Source organism: Mustela erminea, chromosome 5 (assembly GCF_009829155.1).
Source record: "Mustela erminea isolate mMusErm1 chromosome 5, mMusErm1.Pri, whole genome shotgun sequence".
Lineage (NCBI taxonomy): Eukaryota > Metazoa > Chordata > Mammalia > Carnivora > Mustelidae > Mustela > Mustela erminea.
In genome coordinates, this window is record NC_045618.1 from 32,449,754 (window position 1) to 32,464,587 (window position 14,834).

General features: G+C 38.8%; 1 protein-coding gene across 8 annotated transcripts in view; it reads right to left on the reverse strand.

The window, feature by feature from the left end:
• NEO1 (neogenin 1) overlaps positions 1–14,834 on the reverse strand; it is a 234,041-nt gene that overhangs the window by 150,958 nt on the left and 68,249 nt on the right. For all 8 annotated transcript variants that reach the window (XM_032342518.1, XM_032342523.1, XM_032342525.1 and 5 more), the window contains 2 exons: positions 9,565–9,882; positions 3,425–3,700 (listed from right to left, as the gene is read on the reverse strand). In XM_032342518.1, the coding sequence (XP_032198409.1) occupies positions 3,425–3,700; positions 9,565–9,882 (594 nt within the window). The remainder of the gene's footprint in view (positions 1–3,424; positions 3,701–9,564; positions 9,883–14,834) is intronic.

Here is a 14,834-nt window from a genome sequence, read left to right on the forward strand (position 1 = left end):
TAGGCTCTGAGCTCAGCAGTGAGTCTCCTCGAGATTCTCTCTCTCCTCCTCCCTCTACCCCCCCCAATTAAATAAATAAATCTTAAAAAATAAATTAGCAAACATTTCCTTAGTCACTTAAAGCACTGTGCTAGGCTCTCTGGGGACCTCAAGGATGTAGAAGTTGTAGCTCCTAACTTCAGGGTGCTCACTGGTCAACTGAGGGATATTTAACAAGAATCCCCCTCACAGGGGGCGCCTGGGTGGCTCAGTGGGTTAAGCCGCTGCCTTCGGCTCAGGTCATGATCTCAGGGTCCTGGGATCGAGTCCCACATCGGTCTCTCTGCTCAGCAGGGAGCCTGCTTCCTCCTCTCTCTCTCTCTCCTGCCTCTCTGCCTACTTGTGATCTCTCTCTGTCAAATAAATTAAAAAAAAAAAAAAAAAGAATCCCCCTCACATTAAAAACATTGAATGAAGTAAATGTTTCATGAGTGGTACAAAGACAGAAAAGACTGTGCAAGCTCAGGATCCTTAACAGCACCCTCTCCATTCACAGGGATTTCATAAGATGTTTCCTTTCCATCCCTACATCTGTGTGTTACTTCTGAAAATCTTTCTTGAGTTTCATCTCTTTAACTCACTCAGTCTGTCAATCCCTTGATTTTTATAATGGTACGACTATTAGGCTGCCGCTGTGTGTGTTCACTTTATACAGCTACTCCTCTAATGAACATCTGAGAAGGCCACACTCCAATGGCTAGAAGACAGGGTTCCTTTTTGATGGAGTGGTATTTCCAGGGTTCAGTTTTGAGGGAAAAAGTCTGTTCTCAGTTAAAGAGATAGGACTCTTGTCCCCATACTCTCAGAAAAAGGTGTTCTACAGCCATGGTAACAACCACCAGATCTGGCTTTAAACATGTGTAACTAACGTATGACAGTTCTGTAGCCACGGTAACAAGAAAACATTGTCTAATGGATGAGTGACAACTCGCTTCAGCGAACAAGCCTTTGAAAGCCAGCCAATGAGTGACAGCTTCAGGCTTTAACAGTCCGTCATTCAGCAGTGGAATCACTTGCTTCTAAAGTGGACATTAACTTGCTCTCACATCTATAACCAACCATAAAACATGCCTCTATGGCTGACAATCAACCCACTCTTGCCCCTTAACCAACACACCAAATGTGTCTTCCCCCAAATTCTTTATGCAATCAGCAGTTTGCATTAGGAAAGCGATGCTTAGTAACTATGGTTTTCCCTCACTGAAGTAAATAAAACATTCAGTAATTTGGTTGTTTCAGATATGGAAACAACCATATTATGGTTGTTTCATCAGATATGGTGGTTCATCCTCTGACACTGAAAATCATGTTTCCCTGGATCTGGTTTTGAGGATTTCCTTGAATGGTACCCCAGGTCCTATTTCTATAGGACCTCTGCCATACATACGCAAGTCGGGAAGTGGGTTGGGGGACACTGCAATATGGCAATAGTTTCCTTTTTTTCCATCGGGATTTAGCTAAATTTAATCATATTTTGATAGAAACAAATAAATTTGAACAAATATTTACTGGCTTCTATGTGCCAGTTACCACTCGTGGCAGTAGACAAAATTCCCTACCCTTGCTGACCTTATATACCACTGGGGGAGAGAGACAAGAAATAAAAGACATTGTGTATCAGACAATGGATTTGTTCTGAAACAAAATTAAGAGGAAAAGAAGTATCAGGAGAGATATGGAAGACTATTGTTTTAAACAGTGGCCAAGGAAGGTTTAACAATGAAGTAACATTTGAGCAGAGAAATAAGACAGTTGTGTCAGGCTGGTATCTGAGGAAGAGGATTCCAGGCAGAGCAAAAGGCGAGTAGAAGATACTGTCTTCTACTAATGTCTGGAGTGTTCTAGAGACATAAGGTGGCCACAATCACAGAGTGAGGGAGAGCAGAGTACCAGATGGAAGGAGAAAGATAGGGAGGGAGACGGCATTAAGATTATACAAAGCCTGGGCACCTGGGTGGCTCAGTGCGTTAAAGCCTCTGCCTTCAGCTCAGGTCATGATCCCAGGGTCCTGGGATTGAGCCCCACATCAGGCTCTCTGCTCAGCAGGGAGCCTGCTTTCTCCTCTCTCTCTGCCTGCCTCTCTGCCTACTTGTGATCTCTGTCTGTCAAATAAATAAATAAAATCTTTAAAAAAAATGATTATACAAAGCCTGACAGGCCAAGGACTTTAATGTTTACTCTAAGATGAGAAACCATCAGGTTTTGAGCAAAGATGTAACATGATCTAATAAACATTTTAAAAAATAATTGTGGCTGCCAAGCTGAAAACACACAGGGACAGGAATGACAAAGGCATGGAAGATGATGACAAAGAAAGAAACTACATTTAAAAAAAAAAAAAATCAGTTCAAAGCCCATCAAGAACACCCTTAGGCATCACTGCTCACAACACTGGGCTCACCTTGCAAGCCAAGCCAGAGACTAAAAAAAATTAGCCTATGAAGTAGATGTTTATAAAAAAGTTTGCCCTTGGGGCGCCTGGGTGGCTCAGTGGGTTAAAGCCTCTGCCTTTGGCTCAGGTCATGATCCCAGGGTCCTGGGATCAAGCCCCACATCAGGCTCTCTGCCCAGCAGGGAGCCTGCTTCCTCCTCTCTCTCTGCCTGCCTCTCTGCCTACTTGTGATCTCTGTCTGTCAAATAAATAAATAAAATATTAAAAAAAAAAAAGTTTGCCCAAACAATGTAAAGATGGCCCCATTATATTCATAAACTCAGGTTTGAAGGAAGAAATATGGACTCTGGCACCCAACAGTGGGATCGGAAGCTGAAAGGCCAGGAGACAGCAATAGGCTGTCATGTGAGCAACACGTGAGAGGAAGTTGTGAGTAAGCAGAAGGTACACAGCTGAGAAAAGACACACGAAACAGAGAAGGAGAGTCAGCAGGGGCAGAAAGAGTGAGAACCCACAAACAGAGGGAGGAAGGGGCTGAGTTTACATTAAAATGGGGAGTGCTATAAAGATCTGAGAACCCTGCTTACCGGTGTCTTCCAGAGCTGCTGTATCACTACTCTGCCATGCCCTCCATGAGCTAGCCCGAGTGAGTCCGGATTCTGACAAGAGATCGAACTATATGAAGTACCCCATTACAGGGAAGGAACAGATAGAGACTAGACAAAACACAAACTTAGTGTGTCTTTGGCCAAGAAGAATGCCACAGATATTAAACACACTTTACCGCTTGATAAATTTCTACTAATGAATTCACCTAAGAGTGAATCTTTCTGGCACTTTTTCTTTTCTCTGCCTGTGAGAAACTGAGACTTCTTATGATGACATTAATTTGTCACACCACATATTTAACAGTGCTTATTAAAAGAGATAATTCTAACAGTACAATTTTTACCCATTAATAACCATAAAACCACAAGTCCTGATAATAAATACCTGGAAGAACTTTCAATTCAGCTTCATCACTATACTTTGGAGGCCCACCACTTTCAACTATACAGCGATAAAGTCCCCCATCTCCTTCAGTAGCATTGCTGATAACCAGTGTTCCACTTGGAAGTTTGATAACTCTATCATCCAGAAGAAGAGGCTGTCTGTTCTGTTCCCACCTCACAAATGGGACCAAGTCTACATTAACTTCACAATTCAGAATTGCACTGTTCCCAGCATAAACTGAAGAAGGTTCTGGCTGGCTGGCAAATCTTGGAAGACCTGGATAATAAAGGAAAAGAAGAAATAAAATGTAGTTAAATGTTACTTTAAAATGTAGTCACAGGAAACAGGAGCAAGTCAGCCCACGTGGTCATATGTATGGTCAAGCAGAAGGTCCATGGGTCAGGAAACTGGCTACAACAGGGATACAGGTCAAATAAGTAAATGTACTAGGATAACTGGAGTCACATTGCTCACAGTTGGAGAAGCAAGGTACGAATGTGGAAAAGCAGAAGGGTAGAATAAAACCCACAGTACTGGTAGAATTGAGGCATCAGTATAAACTTAGTTTTATATAATTACAAAAATACAGCTAAACACATATACAGATATAAATGTATATGTAAAATATATATACATTTCATACACAGCCATTATATACATATATATATACATGTATAAATCTCCTGGCTCTGGCCAGAGAGAGTCCAAAATCAATGCCATTTGCAATATGGACATATCAAAAGGACACAGAAGTCATTTGAAGGGAGTTTCCTCTGGCTAAAACTGGGATAATAATAATTAATGCAGAAAAGAATGAATGGATGCTAAACTCACTGGTGAAAGCTGGATGAGGAATAGGATAGAGAGAGAGTCTCAAATTAGCTCTTCCCAAAATACTTATTACTAATTAATAAAAGTACAAAATATTTAACTTTACAGTGAAGAAACACAGCAAAGACCATATTAACAAAGTAATAAAAGTTAACATCACCAGGAAACAAAACATCAGACACTTCCTGATATTACGCACTAAGAAGAACACAGCATCTCTTACTTCTGTGATATTCCTTCCCAAAATGCAAAACTGGAGTCTATTCATAGGGGAAACTCAGAAAACACAAAATGAGACAAGAATAAACTAAAGAATGGTTTGAGACCAAAACAGCCTAAACTACTCAACACAACATGTAATCCTGGACCAGAAAGGAGTGGCAGAGCGGCAAATTCCTGCTTTTGTTTTTTGCTTATATTAAGAACTTTACTGATGGGGTGCCCGGATGGCTCAGTGGGTTAAAGCCTCTGCCTTCAGCTCAGGTCATGATCCCAGGGTCCTGGGACCGAGCCCCGCATCGGGCTCTCTACTCAGCAGGGAGCCTGCTTCCTCCTCTCTCTCTGCCTGCCTCTCTGCCTACTTGTGATCTCTGTCAAATAAATAAATAAAGTCTTAAAAAAAAAAAAAAAAAAGAACTTTACTGAGACATCCAGTAAAATCAGAATGGTCTCTATGGTAGTAGTGTATTAAGGCTAATTTCCTAAAATTGATGGATCGTTATTTTAGCAGAGTATTTTTGTTTTTAGGAAATATACATGGAAGTATTTAGGTGGGGGTAATTCCTCCAACTTAGCCATAATAATTCAGAAAAAAAAAAAAAGATTTGGGTATGTTTGTGGGGGTTATAAGGTAGACAGAGTAAAATGTTAACAACTAGGTAATCTGAGTGAAGAATATATGCGATTTCTTGGTTTCATTCTTGCAATAATTATATGAGTTTGAAATTATTTCAAAATAAAATATTAAGAAAAATGCAGATGCTACAGAATGTAGTGGTTAAGAGCCTAAGTCCTGGAGTCACATAACCTGAATGTGAATCCCAACTCTACCACTTCATGGATGTGTGACATCAGCAAGTTACTTAACCTCGAAGCCTCAGTTTCTCCATCAGTAAAATGAGAGCAATACGAGGCCTCCTATGGTGTTAAAAAGGTTAATATTTAACATAAACACTTCATACATAACACACTGCCTGGCATATAAAAACTCACATAGTAGGGGTGCCTAGGTGGCATGATCGGTAAGCATCTGACTCTTGGTTTCGGCTCAGGTCATGATCTCAGGGTGTTGGGATAAAGCCCTGTGTCTGGGTCCATAGTCAGTGCAGAGCTGGCTTGTGACGCTCTCTCTGTCTCTGCCCCTCCCGCTCATGCTCTCTCTCTCTCTCCCTCTCTAAAATAAATAAGTAAATGTGGAAAAAAAATTATTCAAATGGTAACTGCTATTATTATTAGCAGTAACATCTAAAAGGTGACTCTGAGATATGGAGAACACAACAAAATGTTTCTTTAAAGACTAGCAAACATAGTAAATTATGAGAGACAGTTCCAGGTTTTGTAGCTTTATGATGGTGAATTAGTCCGTATAGAAATAACATGCAAGTTATCTAGCTTTCTTACAAATTTTACTCATTTTTTTATATCAAGGGGATACAACAACATATGTGGCATTGGCAGACAAAAGATTTCTCCAAGTTTCTGACCAGGGAAAGCAGATGGAGGAACCAGTATGGACATACCATGCTGCAGCTTCCTCTGCTCACAAGTAAGAGGTCAGTTTGTCCTGCTGCTTCCAGAGAATTACGGAAAAGAGAGGGATTAGGAGGAGCCAGATACCAGCTTCACAAGAAGAGATTAACTATGTCTGTATTCAGACCATCCCATTCCTCCACCTTTAGGCACAAAACACTCCAGCCAGGCTCCTGCCCAGGCAGTAAAACAAAAATTTCTACTGTGGAGAAATGAATGCAGGGAAGACACTTCTATTTAATTTTATGAGCTACTACCTATTTTGTGTTCTTTCAAAAATTTCCCTTCTTAGTTGACTTGGCCAGAATCAGCTTCTATCGCTTGCAAGCAAAGAACACTAACCAATGTTCTTTTAGAATGGCTATGTGGCAGTATCTCCTTGAAAAAAAAAAATAGTTTTATTGAGATACAATTTATATACCATAACGTTTATCATTTAAAGTCCACAATTCAATAGCTTTTAGTATACACACAAAGTTGTGCAACTATCACCGTAATCTAACTGGAGAACATGTTCATCATCCTCCAAAGAAACTGTGTACTCACTTGCAGTCATCCCCCATTCCCTGGATTCACCCGCCCAACCCCTTGGGCCCTTACCTCAGCCCTAGAAAACCACCAATCTACTTCTTGGCTCCCTATATTTGCTGCTTCTGGACATTTCATGTATATGAAGTCATATGATATGTGGCTTCTCTCACTTAGCATCATGTTTTTCAGGTTGGTCCACACTGAAGTACATATCAGAATTTCATTCCTCTTTCTTGCTGAATAACATTCCATGTATGAATAGTCCACAGTTTGGTTAGCCAAACTTGACAGACTGTTCCCACTTTTTGGCTATCATGGATAATGCTGCTATAATTATTCATGTACAAATTGTTGTACAGACCTGTCTTTTCATTTCTCTGAGGTTGATACCTAGAAATGGAATTGCTCAGTCATAAGGTAACTTGATGGTTAAAATTCTGAGGAGCAGCCAAACAGTCCAGTGCTCTTTTTGAAATATACACACACACAAAGTATATTCTGTGATCCAGCAATTAATATAATTACTAATTCTGATCATCTTTTCTACAGAGATTTATAAAAGACTGTTTACTATATTACTACCTTTAACATAATACAATTTTTATTCATCTAACTGTTAATCTAAAAGGGAATCTTTGGATAAATCACAGTATATCTATACAATGGACATTATGCAACTATTAAAAGAAATTTTATTCATCTCTTAGCTCAGATCTTCTTCCCTCCTGATACTCAGGCCATGAGTGAGTTAAATAACTCTCCTACAGAATCTTGTCTGCAGCCAAAGAACTGACTATATTGTATTAAAATTGGCTGTTTACTAGGACATTAGACCAAAATATGCTTCCTGAATGATATGACAGTTAAAAAGAAGGATGGACAAACCCAGCAGAGTAGAAAGAGAGGAAAAAGCAGACAACAGGTGTAACAGGCAGTGGGGAAGCCATTGAGCAAAGGCCAGAGACAGAGAATAAAGGGATTTGAAAATATTCGGTACTGGCAGAGCTTAAAATGTGATGAAAGTGGTCCTGCTGCTGTTGATAGAAGAGGGCAGGGACAGAGACAGGGCAGAGTGCTAAGAAATGAAGCTGGAGAGGGGTGCCTGGGTGGCTAAGTCGTTAAGCATGCGACTCCTGATTTCGGCTCAGGTGATGATCTCAGGGTCTTGGGATATAGGCCCACATCAAGCTCCGTGCTCAGCAGGGAATCTGCTTAGATTGTCTCCCTCTCCCCGTGCCCTTCCCCACTCCTCTCCCTCTCTCTCTCTCAAATAAATAAATAAATAAATATTTTTAAAGGGAGGGGGAAGAGAAAAAGAGGGAGAAAGGGAAGGAGGGAAGGAGGAAGGGAGGGAGAGAGGAAGTCAGTTAGTCAGGAAGCTGTAGAAGTGAAGGCCAGCTCCTGAAAAGACCCAGAGGCCTGTTCAAGAGTTTAGTCATCTACTTGATGTTGTCACTGAGGAGCTACTGAAGAGTGAGGAGAGAGCCTGACCACTGGCCTGGAAGAGGGAAAGAATGAGGCAGCGGACAGTGACAGGCTGTGTGTGGTGAGGGATGGTGAGGACAAGCCTCAGGACTACATACACGGGAACCAGGAAGCAGAATTCACTGGATTTGGTGAATGGCTGTGGAAGACTGCTGAAAGGAAGGAGCCACGATTAAAGCCAAGCTTAAGAACATAAATGATAAACAGCTTACCTAAGTGACACTGTAGGGGCAGCCACAACGCTAACTTATTTGTCAGCATGTTGGAGAAAGCCTGGCAAGTAGATTAGAGGAAGAAAGGGAGGGACGGAGAGGAAGGGAAAAAGGAAGGAAAGAAAGAAAAGATGAAAGGGGTTGGGGGGGGGGGGGAGGAAAGACTAATAATCAAAAGAAGTGACTTTTTTCCCCTTTTCTTTTTCCATCCTCAGTCTGTGATTAGGGAATAATTATAGTAGCTTTATATCACACTCAAATCCAGCTTCAAGTATCTGGTGATCATTCTCTGAATGAATCATATTCTGAATGAATGAGCAGATACAGCCTGGAGTGAGTGGGAAATGGGGAACCATCACCCTACAGTGGCAATGAGATGGGAAACTACTCTGTTCCTCATGTTCTTTATTTTTTATTTTTTTTTAAGATTTTATTTATTTATTGACAGAGAGAGATCACAAGTAGACAGAGAAGCAGAGAGAGAGAGAGAGAGAAGCAGGCTCCCTGCTGAGCAAAGAGCCCCCTGTGGGGCTCGATCCCAGGACCCTGAGATCATGACCTGAGCTGAAGGCAGCGGCTTAACCCACTGAGCCACCCAGGTGCCCCCCGCATGTTCTTTTTTTACATGTCAGCATTTTACCAAGATGAATATAAATATGAGACTTAAACATAAGACCATTTTTGTACAGTGTGACCCTTAACAATAACTACTTCCTCTAGTACTCGAGTGAAGAAACACTGACCCGAAGAAGACCAGTGTCTACTATAAGGCAGGTATGACTTATTCCGCTTACACTTCCATTATTCTTCAAATAAGAGTGCTCTAAAAGGGAGTGAATGTTTGTCTCTTTACAACTTCCTGCTCTTCACCTTAATACCCACATCCCACAAGTTTTTAAATAATTAATCGAATTAAACATCATTTCCTTGGCTGGGACATAAGGGAACCAAGATTCTGGTGACACTGCAAGCTTTACAAAGCCATACTAAGTGGTTATGCTGGGGAGGGATAAAAGTTAGCAATCAAAGGGAATCAATTTTCCTATATGACTTCCTCCGTCATTTCCAAGTTAAAAAGAAGAAAAGAATGGACTTAATACTTCTGACTGCAACTATAAGCCATCTAAATGACGGAAAGAGTTCATTCCCTATGGCACTAAGCAAGTCTTAGCATAATGCCATGCGCCTAGCAGATGCTCAACTGGTACTTGTTAAATGAGTACATTTCTTGTCACCAGTTAAATGAAAACTCTAGGATAATACTGCTTTTCATGAAGATATACCTTTTATAAAAATTTAAAAATTCAAATAAATTATTTTTTAAAAACGTACCTGCTACTGTGAGCTTGGCTGTTCTGCTGACAATAGTTCCAAGACTCTCAACAGTGGCCACACACTGATAATAACCTTCATCAGGTTTATTGTGTTTGGAATGCACCACATTGCTGATAAATAAAGACCCATCTGAGAGAAGCTGGCGTCGGTCATCTGATACTAAGTTTAAAAAAGTTCCATCTTTCTTCCATTCAATTTTTGGAGAAGGTTCAGAATATGCTGAACAGTTCAATATAACAGATGAGCCTCTAACTGAGAGTGTATCCACTGGTTCCACCAGAAAATAAAATGGAGTGAATGTTCGAATACTGGATCCTACAAAAATAATAAAAAGAACAAAGTTAAGCAAAGCTTTCTTCTTCTATTTCTGTAAGAAAATATAATTTGTATAAAAGTTATTGTTAAATAATTATGCTGTTTGGATATGATACTTGGAAGTCATTTCACTGTCCGTATCCAATAGATAAAATTTCTTTTACTAGGAAATCAAAATACAACCCCTTTAAAAGATGAAAAAAAGACCCTGACAGATGAGATAACCCAAATTTGTTAGATTACATGAATATCTAATGAAAGATTTCAAACCCTACAATGGGATTTACAAATATTTAAAATTATTTTATTCAAAGTGAAATTTTCTATGAAACATAAAAGAAGCACAAAATTGAAATGATTCTTTGTTATTAATAAGGTATGTATTTGTTTCATAAATTTACCATAAATACACTATGTCCATTTTTCTAGTGGATTACTCATTCTATTGACCTAGCAATCTTTGGGCCTAGCTACCATGTTTTGCAAATATTCCTTTTTCCACTATGACTTCATTTTTATTATAAGAAAGCAAATTTTAACTCATAAAATTAAATGTTATACTCAAAAAGATTTTTATCCCAAGATTATAAAAAAATTTCAGCTTTGTTTTGTGCTAGTACTTCCGTGATTTCATTTTCTACATTTAATCTTCATCTGTAACCCATTTTTTAAGTAAGGAGCTCACAACCCTGAGATCAAGACCTGAGCTGAGATCAAGAGTCAGATGCTTAACCAACTGAGCCACCCAGGTGCCCCTAGAATTCATTTTGCTGTAAAGAGCACAAAAGGGATCAGTTTAATTTTTCTAAGTCCTTGGCCAGTTCCTTGAACATGAGAAGAACATAATTTTTTTTAGAATTTGCTATAGGAACCTTCATACTGTTGTCCAGAGTGGCTGTACCAGCTTGCATTCCCACCAACAGTGTAAATAGGTTCTCCACATTCTCACCAACATTTATTGTTTCCTGTCTTGTTCATTTTTGCCATTCTAACTGGCATAAGGTGGTATCTCATTGTTGTTTTGATTTGTATTTCCAATGGCTAAAAATAGAATTGCTGTGACCCAGCAATTGCACTACTAGGTATTCACCACAAAGATACAGACGTAGTGAAAAGAAGGGGCATATGCACCCCAATGTTCATAGTAGCAATGCCCACAATAGCCAAACTGTGGAAGGAGACAAGATGCCCTTCAACAGAAGAATGGATAAAGATGTGGTTCATATACAGAATGGACTATTACTCAGCCATCAGAAAGGATGAATATCCGCCATTTGCAATGACATGGATGAAACTGGAAGGCATTATGCTAAGTGAAATAAGTCAACCAGAGAAAGACAATTATCATATGGTTTCACTCATATGCAGAGCATAAGGAATAGCACAAAGGGCCATAGGGGAAGGGTGGGAAAACTGCATGGGAAGAAATCAGAGAGGGAGACAAACCATGAGAGACTCTGGACTCCGGGAACCAAACTGAGAGTTACAGAAGGGAGGGAGGTGTGGGATGGGGTAGCCAGGTGATGGGTATTAAGGAGGGCAGGTGTTGTGATGGGCACTGGGTGTTATATGCAATGAATGAATCACTGAACACTACATCAAAAACTAATGATGTACTATTTTTTGTCTAACTGAACATAATAAAAAAATTTCTATAAATCTTATATTCTCAGCCAGATAAAACTTTCCAAATGAAAGCTTTACCTCTTTTAAGAAGAGTACCGACCAACTCCCTTGTAATCACACTGTAATCAGTTCTAATGCGATTTCTTCATGTGAACAATTAGGGAGGCTTAATCCAATAGATGAAACCAAGGCTGTTTTTAAAATATATCTACACACCCCCTACCTATAATTTATTTACACTATGAATTTAAGAATGACACTAGTTCTTTACTACATAATGAAAGAGTGGTTCTAAATAAATATGAAATACATTGGCAGAGGGAGGAGAGTAATAATCAGTTGTTTAAAATGTTTCTAAAAATGAGAATCAAATTCCAAACAGACTAATCTTCCTTTTCCAAACACCACGAAGTGGGTTCCATCCCTATTTGATGCTTATGAAATGGATTCTTTGAGTCTTAAAACGCAAATGAGCTTAGGAATTTTTCAGAAGTAACCTGACGTGATTTGCTTATTACTGTAAAAAATGTTACACTGATACTATAGTAAAATAAATAAAAATATCAACTCCAGGGCAATACAAAATAATAGCTAAACTAAGAGAAATTACTCTTATACCATTCCTGTATAATGCTATATCTTTATTATACCACCCAAATTAAACAATTCAGGAACTTAAGAAATAAATGTATTAGACTGGCAATCAAAAATGCAAATTATCAACTTAAAATAATTATTAATAAAAAAATTCATTTTAAAATTTGACAGCTTTTGTCATTTAAAAAATATTAAGTACATAAATGTAAATGTTTCACAACTTAGTATTATTCTATCCTGCTTTTGGTTTTTTTTTAAGATTTTATATTTATTTGAGAGCAAGAGAGAAAACAAGCCATGGGAAGAGCAGAGGGAAAGGGAGAAGCAGACTCCCCGCGGAGCAGGGAGCCCCATGTGGGGCCCCATTCCAGGACCCTGGGATCATGACCCAAGCCTAATGCAGATGCTTAACCAACCAACCAAGCCACCCTGACTTTCTTGCATTTTAAAAGTCCATATCAAGCAAGTTGAACAAGAGTATATGCCTTCAAAAAAAAATTTTTTTTAATTACAGGGAAGTTTACAAATGCCTCTGAAAAATCAAGGCCCTTCAAAATTTGACCACAAATATACACTCTATATTACTTAGAATACAGCATTACTTAAATATTTATGTATAGTATCTTTGTATTTTATTCCCTCAGTAAATACACAGTGACCTAAGGTACTGTTCCTTTGCTTAAAATCCCTCAAAGGCTTGCCACCGTCATTTACTAACTAAATAAACTCCCTAAGAGAACTTGCAGGTCACTGTGTGATTTGGCCTCTGCCTACTCTTCAGCCTCCCCTGAGCATCACTCTCCCCTCACCCTCTAAGGCTTGCTGCATCTGTCACCCGCCTCCACAGCTCCTGCCCTCTTTGCACAAGCTATTCCCACCATCCCTCCCCCGTTAACTCCCGAGTCTTCCTTCAAGCTCAGCTTAAATACTACTTTCTCAGAAATGCTGTCTGTCTCTGTGCCCAGACAAGATTAGTTCCACCTTGTTACAAGCCAGCATGGCACACAGTACCTACATAGCACTTCAAATGTTCTTAATCTTTAAATATTTGTATTAACTTGTTTGTTAGGGCACAGAAATTCTCAAAGTTTCTTGGCTCCAAGAGCCCTTATTTTTTAAAAATTTTCACGAATTCCCTAAGCTAAAAGAAATACCTAACAGTTTTATGTTATAGTTAGGACATAAATATTGACTCATTTGTTTGAACCTAACAAGTTAGTATCTTATTGAAAAAAATAATGCAGACAAATTGAAAAATATTTTAACTTTTAAACAATTAGTTATTATGGGATGTGTGCACTAACTGGACACTGCATCAGTTCTCAAAACCTTGAAATCAAATCGGATACTGCCATCCTCATTTCCTGATTTTTGCATGGTATTTGGTTTTTATCCAAGCAACCACCAAAACCCAATTTCATAAACACCACAGCACTCAAATGAAGGTAGTACAATCAAATGTTGAAACTGTAAACTACCTTCACCTCAAAGTTCGCACAGTGTCCAGCAGGTGTCACTTCATTTCCTTAGAAAGCTTAACATATCCCTGGGAGTTGTGTGGAGGTGCCTTGGGGTATTTTGAGATAGAGTTTAGGAAAGGATGGTATTAATCTTTAGATGATACAACCAGAAAACCTCTAAGAACTTCCACTGCTTGAAGTATATCAATGAGACCACAGGTTCCATTCCAATACTAGCCAATTGGTATCACTTTCTTCTATGATAAAACTAACAAACAGGTGTTTGTAATTTTTGATGAGTCCTTAAAAAATTATATAGAAGACCAAAGAAAGCCAAGAAGAGCTAAAATAATTTAGAAGAACAAAGTAAAGGGACTGCACTCATCAGTTTTCAGTATTTATTAAGTCACTATGGCTCTGGAGTGGGGATAAACAGAGCTCCATAAGCTAGAGAGCCAAGAAATAGAGCCATAGATAGATAGATATAGAATATATATTTAAATATATATATTTAATGTATAACTATAAATCCAAATATAAATTTATATGTATTATAAATATATATAATTTATAAATACATATCCAAATATATATATTTGGAAGCTTAAGATTCAAAAATATATGTACATCTATAGATATACATATATTTGGAAACTTAATATGCAACAGAGAATGCATTTTACATCAACTGGGGAAAAGGATGAACTACTCAATGTTTCTAGGACAACTGATTATCCACATGAGGGAAAAAACAGAAGCCTACTTACAACAGGTAATAACAGTAAACACTTAACATGTTTCTATGTATCAGAGACTTCTCTAAACATTCTCTACATACTAACTACTCATTTAATCTCCACTACAATCTAATGAAAGGTACTATTATGATCCTCATTTTAGAGGCGAAAACTAAAGCACAGAAATGTTAAATACCTTGTCCCAGGTCACACAGGTAGTAAGTAACAGAACCAGGCTGTGATCTTAACCACACTACACTATAAAGCCATTCATATACATATAGAAAAATACATTTGAGACCTACAAAAAGAAAAAAACTAGGTAAAAGACTTTTAGGGGGCGCCAGGTGGCTCAGCTGGTTAAGCATCTGTGTTCAGCTCAGATCATATCAGGGTCCTGGAAGGGAGCCCCAAGTCAGGCTCCCTGATTGGCAAGAAGTCGGCTTCTCCCTCCCCCTTTGCCCCTCCACCCTCCCCACCCCCAGCTTGTAGTCTCTCTCTGTCTCTCAGATGAATAATAAATAAATAAATA